Source organism: Zingiber officinale, chromosome 11B, assembly GCF_018446385.1.
Source record: "Zingiber officinale cultivar Zhangliang chromosome 11B, Zo_v1.1, whole genome shotgun sequence".
NCBI lineage: Eukaryota > Viridiplantae > Streptophyta > Magnoliopsida > Zingiberales > Zingiberaceae > Zingiber > Zingiber officinale.
The window spans coordinates 5722519-5742538 of NC_056007.1; the positions used below are offsets into that span (position 1 = coordinate 5722519).

At 40.8% G+C, this 20020-nt stretch overlaps 1 protein-coding gene across 3 annotated transcripts; it reads left to right on the forward strand.

Annotated features, from left to right (window-relative positions):
- Positions 1-14772: 14772 nt before the first annotated feature.
- LOC122034406 (serine/threonine-protein kinase STY13-like) lies at positions 14773-18200 on the forward strand. 3 transcript variants are annotated; one of them, XM_042593642.1, is made up of 3 exons: positions 14773-14904; positions 15034-16153; positions 17668-18200. In XM_042593642.1, exons 2-3 carry the CDS (start codon positions 15243-15245, stop codon positions 18005-18007), a joined length of 1251 nt encoding a protein of 416 aa, XP_042449576.1. In that variant the 5' UTR covers positions 14773-14904; positions 15034-15242; the 3' UTR covers positions 18008-18200. The 3 variants fall into 3 exon arrangements, with proteins under 3 accessions (XP_042449576.1, XP_042449579.1, XP_042449577.1); XM_042593645.1 differs by having other exon boundaries at positions 14871-14943; XM_042593643.1 differs by lacking the exon at positions 14773-14904 and having other exon boundaries at positions 14911-16153.
- Positions 18201-20020: the final 1820 nt, after the last annotated feature.

Below are 20020 nucleotides of genomic sequence, written 5' to 3' on the forward strand. Positions count from 1 at the left end.
AAAGAATTATTTTTTTCACTCAGAAATATATTTATTTGTGTTAGAACCCCAAGATTATTTTAGTATGATCAATAAGTTAAGTTAAGTTATGTATATTTTTAACCTTGTGTCTAAGTGTCCAGGAGCTTAGGATCACAGAGAATCAAGCGGAAGATGTAGTTAGCGAGAAGGACGGCACGCGGTGCGTCCGAGGGACGAAGCGTTGCGGAAGAGTACACCGGCGGACGAGAAGGAAGCGTGCGGTGGTTTCGAGGGACGAGAAGCTGGAGCGGAAACTGCTCGAGGAGCAAGAGACGCAGCTAGCGAGAAGGTCGGCACGGGGTGCGATCGTCGACCGAGGGACGAAGACTGCGGATGAGTACGCTGGCGGACGAGAAGGAAGCACGCAGCGATTCTGAGGGACGAGAAGCTAGAGCGGAAGCCTGCTTGAGAAGACCGGAACTTGGGTCCGGGTGAGCCCTTTTCCGGATAGTCGAGATCACCCAAGAGGATAGAACCGGAGTAGAAGACCCAGACCGAGGCAGACTAAAACGAAGCAGAGGTCTCGGACGAAAAAGTCAACTATAGTTGACTTTATGGCTCCGAGCGCCCGAACTTGACTTTTTGACCAGATCGAGTTTTGACTCAATCTGAACGTTAGGGGATAAAATTTATCCCCCCAGGGCGTCCGGAACCCTTCGGGGCGCCCCGACCAAGACTATAAATATAGCCTTGGTCTAGAAGCTTTTCAACAATTCAAGCAATTCATTCTTTCTACACTTGTACGCTTTCTCTGTAGTTAAGCTTCTATTTTCTACGCTTCATAGTTGTAAGAGACTTCTCCGTCTGAAGGAATTTTTAGTGCGATCATCCTCCTTGAATTAACAACCTTCTCGGTTGTAACCAAGTCAAATCCGGTGCCTTGTCCTTTCTGTTTTATTTATTTACTTTGTATATGCAAGTGTTAGTTTAAGAAGTCGAGAAAAGTTTTCGTGTTTTTTATTTTGACAGACTATTCAACTTCCCTTCTAACTGGCCCAGCGGTCTAATAATTTGTAGATCTTCTTGTCATAAATCTAACAACATTTTTGTTTATTCAAAATAATTAATCACGAACTAATTTTAATTTTATACTGCATAGTGCCGAGCATTTTTATTATTTAGTTTGAATGTCTTCTACTAGATCCTTTCTTCTCCCGCCTACCTTAAAAAGTCAGCGCTAAATAGGTCAAATAATACGATTGTGTTCAAAATCAATGAAGGTTACCAAATGAAGAGTTGTCGTACGTGTCATAAAAAGTGTTAGCTGTAGGGTTAGAAAAGGGGTTTTTGATATTGACCATTCAATGTTTAAGTCAGTAATCAAGTAGATAAATAATGAAATGAACAGTAGTTACAAGCGTGTCAAAAATGTAGCATCGCATATCTTTGCTTGTAGACGAAGACCCTGTTGGTGCAATTTGTACTAACGGTTTAACTCAAGTTTTGATGAATGACAAATGAGTTAAGTTAGATATTGTCATGATTTAATACATTTTCTAAGTGTGCAGATTTCGGGATGTTCGATTCTTGATTGACAGTCGGAATGTTTGATTCCCGATTGGAAGAAAGTCCAATCAGGATGTTTGATTCTCGATTGATAGTCGGGATGTCCAATTCTTAATGGGCAAAGTTTGGTTGTGCGATCTGGTAGGTCGGGATGTATGATTCCCGATTGAAGAAGACCAGATGTACGATTCCGGTAGTTTGGGATGTTTGATTCCCGAAATTCGGATGTGTGATTTCAAAAGATAACTCTATACTTGGTAAGTAGAGGTAAGTCATTGAAAGAGAGTGACTAAGTGAGGACGCGTTCCCGTTCAAAGGGACAGTAGACGTCAGTTCAATTTAGGTCGATTTCGGAAACCTAAATTTAAACTCTGACTAGATCCTGGTCTTGGAAAGACAGGATCTAACTCATAAATATATATAAACTATTCATGCATATATTCTAACTCTATGTTGTAGAGACAAATGTAGATCTTCGAATTCTGCATGCATGGCAACTGACAGAGCTTGATTCCAAGCTTGGATTCAAGAGATATGGCCTCCGGAAGATTAGTGTGTTGAACTAGCTTGATGGAGGCGCCTTGGATCAGCCATATTCGAATAGTAAAGGATAAGGCCGAATTCTCCTCACCTGATCCAAATTTTTGGGATCTGATAATCTCTGGAGACCCCTCCAAAGGGCTATAAAAGGAAGGGTTGAGCAAGCTTCAGAGATATCTTCGATACGAACTTCTACACGTCTAAATGGCTTTCCGACTGCTCCGACCACCTGCTGCTACCCTGCTACGACTCTGCTACGCCCGACTGTCACTGAGAAGCCTACCAAACATCGAGCTCAAGACGACCAACTTCAAACATTATTTGGTAACCAAAGTTCTTTTATTGTATTTAATTTCTACAAATGGGAAGTGTAGCATGTTACACTTCTTCGACTTTCTTTGTACTCGATCCCCTCTTCAGGCAGTTTCAGAAAAGGTATTTTAGTGGATTACTCATTGATAGGTCTGCGGGACCTAGGTCTTGGAGTAGGAGTCCTCGAAGGTTCCGAACCAAGTAAAACCACTTGTGTTCTTATTCTTTTGCTTGTTTTTCTACTTCGCTTTCTAACTTAGTTTTCCGCCGCGCACTTTGACTTCAAAACTGAAAAGAATGAATTTTCAAAACCACATGATTCACCTCCCCTCCCCCTCACGTATGACTCGATCCAACAAGTGATATTAGAGCCAGGTTCTGCTCTGAATTGGTGCAACCACCAATCAAGCCAGGGGAACTAGTGTTATTTTTAAATTTCGGTTTTTCGCATTTTGTTTGAATTAGTAAACCTTTACCTCTTCAGATAATTCTTTTTTCGTTCAATTTTAACTCGAAGTTTATGCAACAGCACTCGAGTTCTTCGATATTTTTTTCTCTCTTCTCAAATTCTGCTAATCCAAAATCAAGTCTTGATACCTCCTTTTTAGTTTTCTATTCTCAGTGTTCAATGACCCAACTTGAGGGATATAGCACCGCTCGCCCCCCTCTCTTCAATGGAAATGACTTTCCGTACTGGAAGAAGAAAATGGAGGTTTACTTAAAGACGGACATTAAGCAATGGTTCTCCATCCGACAGGGTATCGAGCACCTGTAGACGAAGCAACAAAAGTACCACTCGATCCAGAAAGATGGAGTCCAGAAGATAAGAAGAAAGCATAGACCGACTCAAAAACCTTAAACACGATCCAGTGCGGACTCACAAAAGAACTCAACCGAGTCGACCTGCACGAGAACACAAAATAGCTATGAGACAAACTCATTGAACTACACGAAGGAACTCCCCATTCGAAGGTAACAAAATGTGACCTACTCCTTAATTCTTTATTTAATATAAAAATACAGGATGGAGAAATTGTGAGCCAACTACATGCGAGGAGCAAGGATATCCTCAACGGCCTACACATGATCGAACACTAAATCGAGAGTTGCAACATTATCAGGTATGCTCTGAACTCATTCCCTCGAAACTCCTTATGGGCATCAATTGTAGATGCATGTAAAGTTTCAAGGAGCCTCTCTAAGTTAAAATTAGATGAATTATTTTGCAAGCTTGAATTATACGAACAAACTAATGGTCTAAAGGTCGAGAAAGGAATTTCTTTTCTTACAGGTACTTCGAAGGGAACTGGACCCGAAGCAGAAACTGAATCCGAATCAGAATCAGACGAAGAAGAGCAGCTGGTGAACATGGTAAGGAAGATGTTCACCAGACACAATAAAAAGCTTCACCAAACTCGATAGGAACAAGATATTCAAGTCAGCATCCAACAACCCAAAGGCAAAAATCACGTGCTATGGCTGCAAAAAAAAGGGGCACTTCAAACATGAATGCTCGAATGAAGACCAAATCAAGAAGAAAACACTAAAGGTGACTTTGGACTAGTCTTCCTCGGATGGATCAGGAGCAGATGAACCGAAGCAAGCAAGCTATCTCGACTGATGGCAACTGAAGGTGAAACGGATCAAGACGATGAGTCTGAAAATGAGTCGAGCCATGAATCGTCATCCGGGTCAGACTAACGCGAGGTAAACTCCTTCTTTAACATAAATTCTTTTAAAATAATAGCATACCTAAATAAAAGATTAATTAAAACTGAGAAACACGCTAAACTACTCCTAAAGGAAAATAACATCCTTAAGGAACAACTGAACATGAACTCGGTGACTAGTCAAGTTCAAGACAAAGATTCAACTCAAGTTGTAAAACTCGAGGAAGAAAACTCTGTCCTAAAAAGTCAAGTAAATGAGCTCAAAGGTCAGTTAGAAAAGTTTACCTTGGGAACCAAGTACCTAAATATGATGCTTGGATCCCAAAGAGCGGTATACAATAAATCTGGACTCGGATACCAATCTAACATAAAATACAAATCATTTCTAACCCTGACTCAAACTAAGAAAATGACCAAGGCTTGGGTTCCAAAAGCATGTCTAACCATGCAAGTATGACTCAGTCAATACTATGTGTCGAAAGATAAAATACACTACCTTAAACCTTCTAAACTAAATTCAAATAACTCAACTCTAGATTCTAAACTTAAACCTATGAAAATAAATTCAAACCAAAAGAATAAAATCAAATCAAATAAACTTAAATTAAATAAATACGAAATTAATCGAAACTCAAACTATAACCAAGTCTATTATAACTATAAAATAAATCAACACAAACCTAAAATCTAAAGCTAAAAATCTAATAATTAAGGGGGAGGCTCCAAACTAGTTGGCACCTCCAAAAATAATAATTTACTCGGTTGTCCACCGGGAAGTTGATCTTTTGGCAATATGTAGACACCACCACCCGGAATTCGTTGAGAACCGGTCGGCTCAAGATGACATTGTAGGTCGACGGTGAGTCCATCATGATGAAGTTTGTGGTCCTGGTTCTCCTTAGTGGCTCTTCCCCGAGCGAGATGGCCAGTCAGGCCTGTCTGAGCGGTAGTACTGCGTTGTCCATGAAACCGTAAAAAGGGGTCATTATGGGAAGCAACTCATTTCGATTGATTTGTAATTGATCGAACGTCTTCTTGAAGATGATGTTCACCGAACTCCTTGTATCAATAAAAGTTCGATGAATAGTGTAATTAATAATTACCGCCCGGATGATCAGCGCGTCGTTGTGAGGGATCTCCACTCCCTCCAAATTGCTGGGGCCGAAGCTGATCTCGAGCCCTTCGGTCTTCTCCCTACTGCATCCCATGGCGTGAATCTCCAGTCGCCGAGCGTACGACTTCTTGGCTCTGTTGGAGTCACCGTCGGTCGGCCCATCGACGATCATGCCTAGTTCTTCATGGGCGGTGTTACTTCTGTTTTCTTCTTCCCAATCAGAGGATCTATTTCATTCAGCCGGGACTCGGGAGGGATCAACATTATCCCTCTAGTACTGATGGTGGTGCTCGGGCGCCCTTCTTTCGTCCTCTCGTCGCCCGATAGATCGTTGTCTATGTTGCCGATCAGGAGTTAGAGATCGGCGACGATATCCTCTCGGCGCCAGTCGACTGTCGATCGGTGTCAGATTGTAACAGTTGCGCGTGTTGTGCGTCGTCGACTGGTGAAAGGAGTAGAATATTGGCGTACATACCTTGCCTCTTGTCGTCTTCTGCCGACTGGAGGCCACATGCTGCACGGTATATGTCCTGGCCTCCGAGTGTGGCCTTGCTCCCTCTGCTCTTGGCCCTTTGGGCGGCTGGTGGCTGTTTGACGATCGCCGCTCGGGCGTTGGTGCGGGCTCGGCCAACGTTTCCTTCTACCTCACTGCCTGGGCTTTTTCCACATTTATATATTCATTGGCTTTCCTGAGCAGGTGGTCGAAGTCCCTGGGCGACTTCCTGATGAGCGATTAGAAGAGCTCTCCTTTAACCATCTCTTGAGTGAAGGCGTTCATCATTGTCTCTGATGAGACCGAGGGGATATCCATGGCCACTTGATTGAAACGCTTGATGTAGGCTGGAGCGCTTCTTTCGATCCTTGCTTCAGGGCAAAGTGGTTGATGCTCATCTTCTGATAGCGTCAGATACTGGTAAAATGGTGTTGGAATGCAGCTCGAAAGTTCTTGAAGCTACGTATTGATCCGTCCGACAGTCTTCGGAATTAGCGCTCTGCCGAGCCGAAGAGAGTAGTGAGAAAGACTCGGCACTTCACCCCATCTGTGTATTGGTGTAGCGTGGCCGTGATATTAAACTTATCTAGATGATCATCTGGATCAGTCGTTCCATTGTATTCCCCGATTATCAGTAGGGTATAGTGCCTGGGTAGAGGGTCACACAAGATCTCCTGAGAGAACCGTAGATTGATCCACTCGGGCAAAGTGTGATTTCTAGGCGCCTTTCATTTTCGCGCATCTCGAACGGGAGCGTCGTCCGAAGATGCCCCCCTTTCTTGATTCGCCTGAGCTATTTCTGAGGGGGTTTGGAACAAGGCGCGATGGAATAGGATGGGTGTGGGCGGCGCTTCCCCTTGAGTGTCGATCGCCCCTCTATTCTGCCCCCATATGGAAACTGGTTTCGGTCAGTGTTCCAATCCCGCTCGTCCTCTTGCTGCCGACGTCGTCAGTTGTTGTACTAGTCGATCGGCTAGTGTCTGATGTTGCTGCTGCTTGAACATCTTCACCGCTCGGGCTTGCACGAGCATTTCGAGCTCCTCTTTGGTGAGTGTCACAGTGGTGAGTCATCCAACGTCCTCCATCTTCTCAACTCAGATGCAAGTTAAGTTCCCACAGACATGCGCCAAATATGATCCTGTCCGAAAGTCAATGAGATGGAAAGCTGGGGATGTGACGCTCCCGTTGACCACCTGTAGACTCCGTTCTGCCCTGCAACACAGATGACGTCAGTGCCGAGCCAGGGAAGGGGTCTCCAGCGTTGGTCCTCCGACGCTCAAGTCAGTCACCAGCGACGAAGTAGAAGACAGAGCAACAACAATAATGAACAGTGTAGCATGAATATTGTCTATTGCATACCTCCGCCGATGCTTGAACCCCCCTTTTATATAGAGCTCCTGTAGCGCGCATGCACGCTCCCCAAGACAAGCATGCTTCCCAAAGTTTCCCTCGAAAAGACTTGTCAGTAAAGTGTCCCTGACACAATACCTTAACAGGTCGAGCATATCTCTGATGTGACAGTGGAAGCTTTCATCGTATAATCTTCTGGTTGGTCATGCCCGGCGTCAACGACACTAACTCCCAAAAGAATGTCGATGGATAACACAGCGAGGTAGTTGCTAGGTCGAGTGGGATAGCCGCTCGGCCGGGACTTCACTACGTCTGTGTCACGTCCGCTCGGCCAGAACGCCACTGTGCATGTGTCACGTCCACTCGGCCAGAACTCCACTGTGCCAATGTCGAGTCCTGCTGCCTAGCTGAGCGGGGGTAGCTGCTCGGACCGGCTTTTGCACATCGTCTCCTCTGTCCGACGTCCAATACTCCATTGAGCGTCGGTCATTTGACACCTCCCCGTGTCAAAGGCAGGATCAGACTGGAACATTCTCCTCTCGGTCAGGGCATGACCGCTCGCCCGACCGATGATATCTGAGCGTTGACATGATCGCCTGACCGACCGATGATATCTGAGCGTTGACCTGATCGCCCGACCGATCGATGATATTTGAGCGTTGACCTGATCGTCTGACCGACCGATGATATCTGAGTATTGATCGCCTTGACTTTGACTTCCACCATCACAGCTATCCTCTGCGGGGGTGGGGCCCCTCCTTACCACCACATCAAATTGTATATTTTTTAAAATATTTTTTGACGAGATAATCCATCTAACTTGCAATCCATTTTTAATTAGGTTGAGAATTTCTTAACCTGTCAGGTTGATAGTCAGCCCATCCTGCCTCGTTAAATAATGTATTTGTGATAGGTCAATCTGTCCCATTATGGGTTAACCCGTTTAACCGTTCTACTTAGCATAAAGTTTGGTAAAGGGAAGGGAAAAGAATTTAAAATGATAATAATGTTAATTTAAAAATAAAATTAAAAGGATATATTTTTTTAAATGATTAAAATATAGATGATAATTTTTTTATTTTTAACTGTAGGGTTTTTATTTTTTTTCAATTTTATTTACTAGAGTTGAAATTCCTAACAACCAAACTAACTATGATGGAGGCCACTTTATATGAAGCCACTTTGGCATTAAGGCCTCTTTGCATGACTTTATGACTTGGAGGCCATTTTCACATGAACCTAACCCTAGGCCTCTTTGCATGACTTTGTGACTTGGAGGCCATTTTCACATGGACCCTAGGCCTCTCTTGCATGACTTTGAATTTTACATGTTTAAAGGATGTACCACCATCTTATGGAATTGCAAATGCAACATTGTTCCACAAGAGCCACCATCTTGTGGAATTTTACTAGCATTTCCATCTTCAACTTCTTTAACATCAAATTTCAATCGTGATATGTATACTTGTAACAAAATATTGATTTTTGCACTAGGTTCCTCCAAGCTTTCCTTGACGGCAATAGGCATATGCTCCAAGTATCGCCAATTCCATCTTCTCGTCTTGGCTAAACAAGTATTATGGGAGTAATGTGAAACTAAGCTAGAGATCCACAATTGTTTGCAAAAAAAATTAAAAATATAATAATAATAATAATAATAAAATTAATGTTTTTTTGCAAGCATATATACATATCTAATAATCCGTTAGGGCTTCAAAGCATCACTCTCTGTACAAGATTGGTAAGGTACCTAAATCCTAAACCTAACCCTAATCCTAATGTTCTTCATCTTCTATATTCTTTATCTTCTTTCTGAGAGCACTCATGATAATTTAGACATCGGAGAGGTCTTATCATAACAATAGATTTTGTATTTAAGTGATATTGATCAATTTCACTAAGATGATCGATTATTTTTTTAAACTATATAAATATAGTATATAGTTTATAAACTATAACCATCTGCATCTCAGCATTTTATATTTTGCCATCATGTTTCATTTTTTAAAAAAATTATTTACATTATAAATCTTTTTTTATTAATTATTAATTATTATTTTTACCATATATATATATATATATATATATATAAGATTTTTATTCGACACATCCTTACCCTGCATATTCACGGACAACTGAATGTGAGTCTGGGTGCCCCGATTCCTCGATCGATAAAATCGGGACGCTCGGACTAACCTCCGAGCTCACACTCATTCGCCTAAGAATGTGTAGGGTATATATATATATATATATATATATATATATATATATATATATATATATATATATATATATATTCCATGATCATTAAAATTTTAAATCTTAAATACTATAAACAAAGAGAAAAACTTGAATTATAGACGTAAAAAATTTATTAACTCAGATATATTATAACTCAACTCTTAAATTCTAAAATCTTGAACCCTAAATACATATAATATACCCGTGAGTATTTAAAATTTTTAATTTTGAAAACTATAACCCAAAAGGAAAGCCTTAGCCTAGAGAGAAAATCTTATTGACTCAAACTCACTATAACTCAACTCTTAAATCCTAAATACATATAATATATTTCAAAAAATAAAAAAATATTCTAATTGAATTTAGGATGCTTGGATTGAATCTAGGGTGCCTGAATTGAATTCAGGCATCTACATTAAATACAGTCATCTTAATTCAACCCCGGACGCTTGAGTTCTATATATATATATATAAAATTCATGACAAAAGTGACTCATTTAATTCGTGTGATTAGACTCGCCTAGAGGTCTATCCGAACCAATCAACTAATTCACTCCGTCCAAGTCTAGATGAACTAATGAATCCATCTGATTAAGTCAATCCATGTCGCTTAATCAATCGAGTCAACTCAACTAATTCATCTGAGTTGACTTGACTGAACCATAATTGATCTTCGCAAATAGGCTAATCTAGCTTGGGGTATCAATTCAGATAAGTCGGGTAGATTTTGATTGGATTGAAGTAATGATATTATATAAAAAAAAAATCTAATTTGAATCCGACACGAACCTGAATCCGAACCCGAATACAATTTAAAAATTCTAACCTAAATTTGAACTCGGACAATTCGATCATAACTGGACCGACTCAATTAAAAAGACTTTTTTTTTCTTTTACAATTTTCTTGATAATTTTTATTTTTATTTTAGTTCTTTATCACTATCTTACTAAGATTCTGCTATTATACACATAAAATATTTTAATTTTTAAAATAAAATTTAATTTAACTTTAAAAAAACTTAAACCTTAAATTTAGATTAATTCGGATCAATCCGAACTTAACCTGATTCTAATGCAATTCAAAATTCTTAATTCAAATTCAATCTCAACTGGAAACTCTCGATCTAAATCTATAGTTTTTTGAATCGATTTAGATCAGGTTGACGAGTCCAATTCATTTTTAACACCCTAATCTAGCTATAGCCGACTCAAAAAAAAAAATTAAAAGAAAGGAAAAAAACAAAAGTATTAAAGGAAAGGAGAGGAGAGGAACATCTTTCAAAAATTTGAAAATTCGAGTTTTGTTTTCCTTCTCTTCTGTAAGTCAAAGTCCCGTTGACTTTCTAAGATTCTAGAAATCTTCTTGCAATGTGATCAAGATCGAATCGAATCGCAATCCAATCCACAGCGATCTCGTTGAGAATAATCAACGTCGCCAAAGAGTCTATTCCGCCCTGCAAGACAGATGAGATGAAAAGCTGGCGATGTGGCGCTCCGATTGACCGCCTGTAGAGTCTATTCCGCCCTGCAACACAGATGACGTCAGTGTCGAGTTAGGGAAGGAGTCCCCGGCGTTGGTCCTCCGACGCTCAAGTCAGTCACCGACAACGAAGTAGAATACAGAGCAACAACAATAATGAACAGTGTAGCACGAATAGTGTCTATTGTATACCTCCGCCGATACTTGGACCCCCTTTATATAGAGCTCCTGTAGCGCGCGTGCACGCTTCCCAAGAAAAGTATGCTTTCCAAAGTTTTCCTTGAAAAAACTTGTTATAAAGTGTCCCTGACATAATACCTTAACAGGCCAAGCATATCTCTGATATGACAGTGGAAGCTTTCGTCGTATGATCTTCTGGTTAGCCATGCCCGACGTCAGCGGCACTAACTCCCAAAAGGATGTCGAGAGATAATACATCGAGATGGTTGCTAGGCCAAGTGGGATAGCCGCTCGGCCGGGACTTCACTGTTTTTGTGTACCGCCTGCTCGGGCGGGACTTCACTGTGTCTGTGTCATGTCCGCTCGACTGGAACACCGCCGTGCCTGTGTCACGTCCACTCAGCCAGAACTCGACTGTGCCAATGTCGAGTCCTACTGCCTGGCTGAGAGGGGTAGCTGCTCGACCCGACTTCTGCACATCGTCTCCTCTGTTCGGCGTCCAATACTCCATTGAGCGTCGGTCATTTGACACCTCCCCGTGTCAAAGGCGGGATCGGACCAAAACGTTCTCCTCCCGGTCGGGGCATGACCACCCGATCGACCGATGATATCTGAGCGTTGACCTGATCACCCGACCAATCGATGATATCTTAGCGTTGTCCTGATAGCCTGATCGGTCGATGATATTTGAGCATTGACATGATCGCATGATCGTCCGATGATATCTGAGTATTGATCGCCTTGACTTTGACTTCCACCATCACAGCTATCCTCTGCAGGGTGGGGCCCCTCCTTACCACCGCATCAAATTGTATATTTTTTAAAATATTTTTTGACGAGATAGTCCATCTAACTTGCAATCTATTTTTAATTGGGTTGAGAATTTCTTAACCTGTCAGGTTGATAGTCAGCCCACCCCTGCCTCGTTAAATAATGTATTTGTGATAGGTCAATCTGTCCCATTATGGGTTAACCCGTTTAATCGTTCTACTTAGCATAAAGTTTGGTAGAGGGAAGGGAAAAGAATTTAAAATGATAATAATGTTAATTTAAAAATAAAATTAAAAGGATATATTGTTTTAAATGATTAAAATATAGATGATAATTTTTTTATTTTTAACTGTAGGGTTTTTATTTTTTTTTCAATTTTATTTACTAGAGTTGAAATTCCTAACAACCAAACTAACTATGATGGAGGCCACTTTATATGAAGCCACTTTGGCATTAAGGCCTCTTTGCATGACTTTATGACTTGGAGGCCATTTTCACATGAACCTAACCCTAGGCCTCTTTGCATGACTTTGTGACTTGGAGGCCATTTTCACATGGACCCTAGGCCTTTCTTGCATGACTTTGAATTTTATGTTTAAAGGATGTAGCCACCATCTTATGGTATTGCAAATGCAACATTGTTCCACAAGAGCCACCATCTTGTGGAATTTTACTAGCATTTCCATCTTCAACTTCTTTGACATCAAGTTTCAATCGTGATATGTATACTTGTAACAAGATATTGATTTTTTGCACTAGGTTGGTTCCTCTAAGCTTTCCTTGACGGCAATAGGCATATGCTCCAAGTATCACCAATTCCATCTTCTCGTCTTGGCTAAACAAGTATTCTGGGAGGAATGTGAAACTAAGCTAGAGATCCACAATTGTTTGCAAAAAAAATTAGAAATAAAAAAAAAAATAATAATAATAAAATTAATGTTTTGTTGCAAGCATATATACATATCTAATAATCCGTTAGGGCTTCAAAGCATCACACTCTGTACAAGATTGGTAAGGTACCTAAATCCTAAACCTAACCCTAACCCTAACCCTAATGTTTTTCATCTTCTATATTCTTTTTCTTCTTTCTGAGGGCACTCATGATAATTTAGACATCGGAGAGTTCTTATCATAACAATAGATTTTGTATTTAAGTGATATTGATCAATTTCACTAAGATGATCGATTATTTTTTTAAACTATATAAATATAGTATATAGTTTATAAACTATAAACCATCTGCATCTCAGCATTTTATATTTTGCCATCATGTTTCGTTTTTTTTTTTAAAATTATTTACATTATAAATCTTTTTTTTACCATATATATATATATATATATATATAAATAAATAAAAGATTTTTATTCGATACACCCTTACCCTGCATATTCACGGACAACTGAATGTGAGTCCGAGTGCCCCAATTCCTCGATCGATAAAATTGGGACACTCGGACTAACCTCCGAGCACCCAAACTCACACTCATTCGTTTATGAATGTGCAAGGTATATATATATATATATATATTCCGTGATCATTAAAATTTTAAATCTTAAGTACTATAAACAAAGAGAAAAACTTGAATTATAGACGGAAAAATTTTATTAACTCAAATACATTATAATTCAACTTCTAAATTCTAAAATCTTGAATCCTAAATACATATAATATGCCCGTGAGTATTTAAAATTTTTAATTTTGAAAACTATAACCCAAAAGGAAAGCCTTAGCCTAGAGAGAAAATCTTATTGACTCAAATTCACTATAACTCAACTCCTAAATCCTAAAATTTTGAATCCTAAATACATATAATATATTTCAAAAAATAAAAAATATTCTAATTGAATTGAGGGCGCTTGGATTGAATCTAGGGTGCCTGAATTGAATTCAGGCATCTACATTAAATGCAATCGTCTTAATTCAAAATAAATAAATAAATAAATAAATAAATAAATAAATAAATAAATAAATAAATATATATATATATAATTCATGACAAAAGTGACTCATTTGATTTGAGTGATTAGACTCACCTAGAGGTCTATCCGAACCGACTCATTCACTCCGTCCAAGTCTAGATGAATTGATGAATCCATCTGATTAAGTCAATCCATGTCACTTAATCAATCGGGTCAACTCAACTAATTCATCTGAGTTGACTTAACTGAATCATAATTGATCTTCTCAAATAGGCTAATCTAACTTGGGGTGTCAATTCGGATAGGTCGGATGGATTTCGATTGGATTGAAGTAATGATATTACAAAAAAATTCTAATTTGAATTTGACCCGAACCTGAATCCGAATCCGAATGCAATTTAAAAATTCTAACCTAAATTTGAACTTAGACAATTCGATCAACCCATATAACTCGACCGACTCGATTAAAAAGATTTTTTTTTTCTTTTACAATTTTCTTGATAATTTTTATTTTTATTTTAGTTCTTTATCATTATCTTACTCACCTTCTGCTATTATATACATACAATTTTTTAATTTTTTAAAATAAAATTAAATTTAACTTAAAAAAAACTCAAACCTTAAATTTAGATTAATTCGGATCAATCCGAACTCAACCTGATTCTAATGCAATTCAAAATTCTTAATTCAAATTCAATCTAAACTGAAAACTCAAAACCTAAATCTAATATTCTTTTGTATCGATTTAGATGAGATTGACGAGTCCAATTCATTTTTAACACCCTAATCTAGCCGATTCAAAACAAAAAAAAAAAAAATTTAAGGAAAGGAAAGGAAACATCTTAGAAAAATTTGAAAATTCGACTTTTTTTTTTCCCTTCTCTTCTGGAAGTCAAAGTCCCGTTGACTTTCTAAGATTCTAGAAATCTTCTTGTAATGTGATCAAGATCGAATCGAATTGAATCGAATCGCAATCCAATCCACGGCGATCTCGCTGAGAATAATCAACGTCGCCAAAGAGGAGAAAAATAAGGGTTTGTTTTTTGACCAGAAGACGTTCGAGGCACCGACCGTGCTGGAGAAGCGACATCGGGCGGTTGAAGTTTCAGCAAGCCCCCCGAATCCAGTAAAATTTTCTTCATACGGTCCTCGATCAGGGGCGTATTTGTGATTATATATTTGTAGAAGGGCCCGAATCAAACGAGGGGACTAGTCGACGCCTCCGCTTACCGCTCGTCGTTGTCGTCGTCGTCGCATTCGACTTCTCCGAAGCCGATAAAAATGGCGGAAGGCCCTTCGAATCGAGGTAGGTCTCGTCGAAATCTCTACTCCTTTTCTTAGATCGGTATTCCTTTTCCCTCGAATTCTTTCGCTTTAGCATTCGAGCTCAATTCTGATCTTGTTCCCCCTTTCTTTTTTTTGGGTTCTTGTGAAGTTTGTTTAGGATTTGGGTTCGTGGATTCCCGAGAACTTCGGCAGTCTCCCTTCTTCATCGTTTTGCGCGTGGCTTCTCCAGAAAGCTGAGGGTTTTGATAGAAATTGGTCAGGATTGAGTTGGATTCTAGGGTTCTTGGGTGTTTGTTTTTCTTCGACTTGCCTAGGGTTTAGGGCTTTCTGCGCCTGAGAGGTGTTTGGGGAGCAGAGATGTTGGAAGGTTCCAGATTTCCTGGAATCATGGGGGGCGGCGGTGGGATCGACATCGGCAGTAGCTTCTACGACACGGCGTACTACCGGAAGCTCGGGGAAGGCTCCGATATGTCTGTCGACAGCATGAACAGCTTGCAGACCAGCGTTAATGGCGGGTCAGTGGCCATGTCGAGAGATGCCAGTAGTGTCGGCTCCAGTGACTCCCGCACCGGCATGCTCAACCACCCTGGGTTCCGCCAGATCGCCACTCCGAACTATTCGGTCGACCGCAGCGTCCTGCGCCCTGGCAGGGTGAATCCCGGGCTGAGTGATGATGCATTGGTGCAGGCGTTGATGGATCCACGACACCCGACCGAGACTCTACAGGGTTATGAGGAATGGACTCTTGATCTCAATAAGCTTAACATGGGCATGCCATTTGCCCAGGGTGCCTTCGGGAAGCTTTACAAGGGAACCTACAACGGAGAAGATGTCGCAATTAAGCTGCTTGAGAAGCCGGAGAACGACCCAGAGAGAGCACAGTTGATGGAACAGCAGTTTGTGCAAGAAGTCATGATGTTGGCTATTCTGAAGCACCCAAATATAGTGAGGCTAATTGGAGCATGTAGAAAGCCAGTTGTTTGGTGCATCGTTACTGAGTATGCGAAAGGTGGTTCTGTTAGGCAGTTCTTGATGAAGAGGCAGAATCGATCAGTGCCTCTTAGGTTGGCAGTAAGACAGGCTCTTGACGTTGCAAGGGGTATGGCATATGTGCACGGGCTTGGATTTATACACAGGGATCTCAAGTCAGATAACCTTCTCATATTCACAGACAAATCTATAAAGATTGCTGATTTTGGAGTGGCTCGTATCGAGGTGAAAACTGAAGGGATGACGCCGGAGACTGGAACGTACCGTTGGATGGCTCCGTAAGCCAATAACTTTACCTATCTTGGAATCTTATTTTTCAATTCTTTATGGAATTTTTATTGCTACATGATATAGTTTTTAGATAGAAAATAAAATTGTTATTATCTTGTAAATTGGTTTCTCTTTCTTGAAACTTGTTTAACTTTCTTGCGGCCAACATTTAGGAGATTTGAAGTTACTTTGTAGGTCTTGCCATTAATGATTTTTTTACAAGACAAAAAATGTGAATCATATCGATTAATTAATTGAGCTAAATTATCACCCACTACAAGCACACTTTTCCATATTCATGTTCTTAATTTGGGTTGTTCATGGCGTAGAGCAAGAAGTGTTACAGCTTATGGGAGATCAGTGGGTTTTCATAAAGTAGTAAATTTATTTAGCAAAACAATATCTGACCTATCAACTGTGGTAAGGTTTACATTTTTTTTATTTGATTGTGATTTTAGTTTTTATTTTTTGTTTGTGGTTTGAGCTAAAGTAAAATTCATCATATTAAATCTAGTAATTGTTCTCTTTCCTCAGACATTTTACGAGATATCCTGCCAAACTCTAGTATTGCATCAACTCGTTTCACCTCTGAAGTTGGTTAAATATTTCTTATTGTCTAGTTGCCTGAAATCGACTAGAATGATTTCGTAACTTCTGATCATGCTGGTTTTAACTTTATTTCTCGACTGATAGACTGGATACCTAGCTGTTGTTATTAATAAAACGCTCAACATGCCATTTTTGTATATACCATATGGGTAATATGTTTGCAAGAGCAAGTTCTTATGATCAAGATGCTTCTTATGGGAAAACTTTGCACTATGTATATTTTCAATAAATGTTAGCCAATGATTGCAATTGCAATAATTTTTATTTATTAGTTATTCTGCAAACCCTAGACAGCCTCAGGTGGAATGATGTTAATCTCTAATTTGTGGTTGATCTATCAAGTTTTGCTACACACAATTGGTTGAAGTAAAAGTGTTGTTTCTTGTCTATCTTTGAAGAAATAATGTTTCATTACCTTTGTCCATCATATGGCAATTGAAAAATTCAAATCCAAGAACACACAATCTTCTCATGTCAATCTTGTCTGAATCTACTTGGAGAAGCATTTCTATTAGAAAAGACCATAGTAAGAACTTTGATCTCTGTTATCATTGTACTTGCTATTGCACCACATACAAAGAACTGAAATATAAAAACATGATGTAGTTTTTCTTACATGATAGTGCATTTAGTTCGTAGAGTAGATTTGGCAAGAAATATAATAACTATTTTCACAAAATGGAATGGATATGTATTCCTTTGAAAAAGAGTTTGTGTTTTGTTTTTGTTGCAATCTTTGGTTTGAAAGAATTATGTACTAAAAAGATGAGAAATGGAATTCCATTTCTTTGAACTATGAACTATATCGGGAGGTGATACTGATCCATGAACTATGAAATGGCGCTATTCCGTCTGACCTTTTTGGATTCTTGTCTGCTGTTGTAGCTTCTAATATCTTCCTTTTGGCTTGCAGAGAAATGATCCAGCACAGACCATACGATCATAAAGTCGATGTTTATAGCTTTGGCATTGTATTATGGGAGCTCATAACCGGTATGCTCCCTTTCCATAACATGACGGCAGTACAAGCTGCTTTCGCCGTCGTGAACAAGGGTGTTCGTCCAGTCGTACCACACGATTGCCTTCCCGCTCTCGGGGCAATAATGACACGCTGCTGGGATGCAAACCCCGACGTGCGCCCTTCCTTCACCGAGGTAGTGGAGATGCTGGAGGTCGTGGAGACAGAGATAGTGAGCACTGTCCGGAAGGCGCGCTTCAGGTGTTGCACGTCGGAGCCGATGACGATGGACTGAGTTTTGAAACAGGATGATGAAAAGTGCCTATGTACTTATGTTGTCACTGGGGACTTCTGGTTGAAGCAAGAGATGTTTTGGTATTTTCAGATAAAAATCTGGTTTGTTATTTGCACTTTTGTCATGTTAAAAGTATCACATAATCATTCACATATCCTTTTACAAATTCAATTGATTAGTTTTAATGTGTTTACGCTTGTGTCACATTTTCTTTTATCACACTTAAACAAAGTGATCATGCTAATTCCAACAGTAAATGTCGATAATAAAACAAACCTCAAGATGTGATAATTGAGCATGAATACACATAAAATTTCCAACATTAGCAGCACAATTAGCAAACAAATGTTGAACATAAAAAGGGTAATCCATTGATACTAAAGCATTTTGTAATTCACTTACCAGATCAGCTCTACTTTCCTCCAAAGTTTTGTCTTTATCCTTGATATCTACTGGCGTGCAAGGTTTTTGATCTCCACTAAATTCCTTCATGACAATATTAAAAGATTTTAAACGGTGTGATCATGATTTGTAAAATCGTCATATGGATCATAGGATCATGTGACCTTGTGATTTGGATCGTACGATTGTATGATCTGGATTGTACAATTGTATGATCTTACGATTTGGGTCGTATTGGTGTGCAAGGTTTTTAATCGTCGCTAAATTCCTTCACGACAATATTAAAGGATTTTAAACGGTGTGATCATGATGTGTAAAATCGTTGATCCTGTCCGAGCGCTGAGTCGATGGACGCTGGGGACGTGGCGCTCTTTGCTATCCTCTGATGGTAGTGTAGACCTCCGGCGAACCTGCAAAGAAGCCGAGCCGGGAGGGGTTTCCCGACGACGACCCTCCGACGCTCAAGTCAAGCAGTGAAGAAGAAGAAGAGCAAAGTAACGCTACTGTGGCTACAGTGATCAGAATCGCATACCTCCGTCGAAGTCTGAGGGTTCTTATATAGGACCCCGGGGAAGCGCGGGCACGCTTCTCGATGCATGCACGCTTCCCCAAACATACCTCAGTAGGGTTACGTCGAAAAAGCATGTCTGACGGCATTCCGCAATCGTCCGAGCATATCCCTGACGTGACGGTGGAAACTTCCACCGTATGATACTCTGTCCGCTCCGGCCGCCGACCATGCTGTTTGTCGGCGGCAGGTGTCTCGAGGATGATGTTACCACTGTCCCTTTTGTCCCTTTGCGCCTCTTGCCTGTTCCTTGGCCGAGCGGACTGGCCACTCGGCGCTCATGACCTCCGGGAATGCGCATACCTCGGACTGGGCGGGGAAGCCCTGCTCATGTGCTCAGATGGGATTGCGCCTTATTATCCTGTGGCTCGGCCGAGCGGCTGGTCCGCTCGGCCCAAAGACTCTTTCACTTTGAGCATCGGAAACCCGACCCCTGGTCGGGCTGTCTTTCGTCCGGCCGGGGAGACCCCTGGTCGGATGTTCGGTCGGCATGACCTCTGTCCGCTCGGCACGACCTTGGGGTTGACCTCCTTGACCATTGACCTCCCGCCAACGAGGGTCCCCCGTCCTTACCACCGGATCACATGCCTCCCTCTCAAGTCTAGTCGAAGGAGGCGCTAAGTCCGACTGACTGGACTATGAGTTTGGCCAAGCGACAGCCATCCTGCCACTCCCGAAAATGTACCTCCGCTCGACCACTATGGGGTCGAATAGCGCCGGTCGGCTAATTGCCGAAGGCTGCCTGACTGGCCTGTCGATGGCCTGTGATGATGTCCGCGGGATCTTCTCAGAATGCGTACAAATCTCCGCCATTATGGTTGAGCACGCGGGTTCTGCCTCGTGATGGGGCTCATTAAATGCCCTCCTTTGACCGAGTGCCACGTGGCGCTGTTGACGTCATTGTGCGGCCGCTGCCTTACGCCCGATGCGACGTTCATCGGTTTGAAATGGACGGTTGGATGCGGGCCTCGGGTTATGTGACCTGCATCCGACGGCTCGGGCGGATCGAGCCCATCCTTATAAAGCTCTCGTCGCCTTCTTCC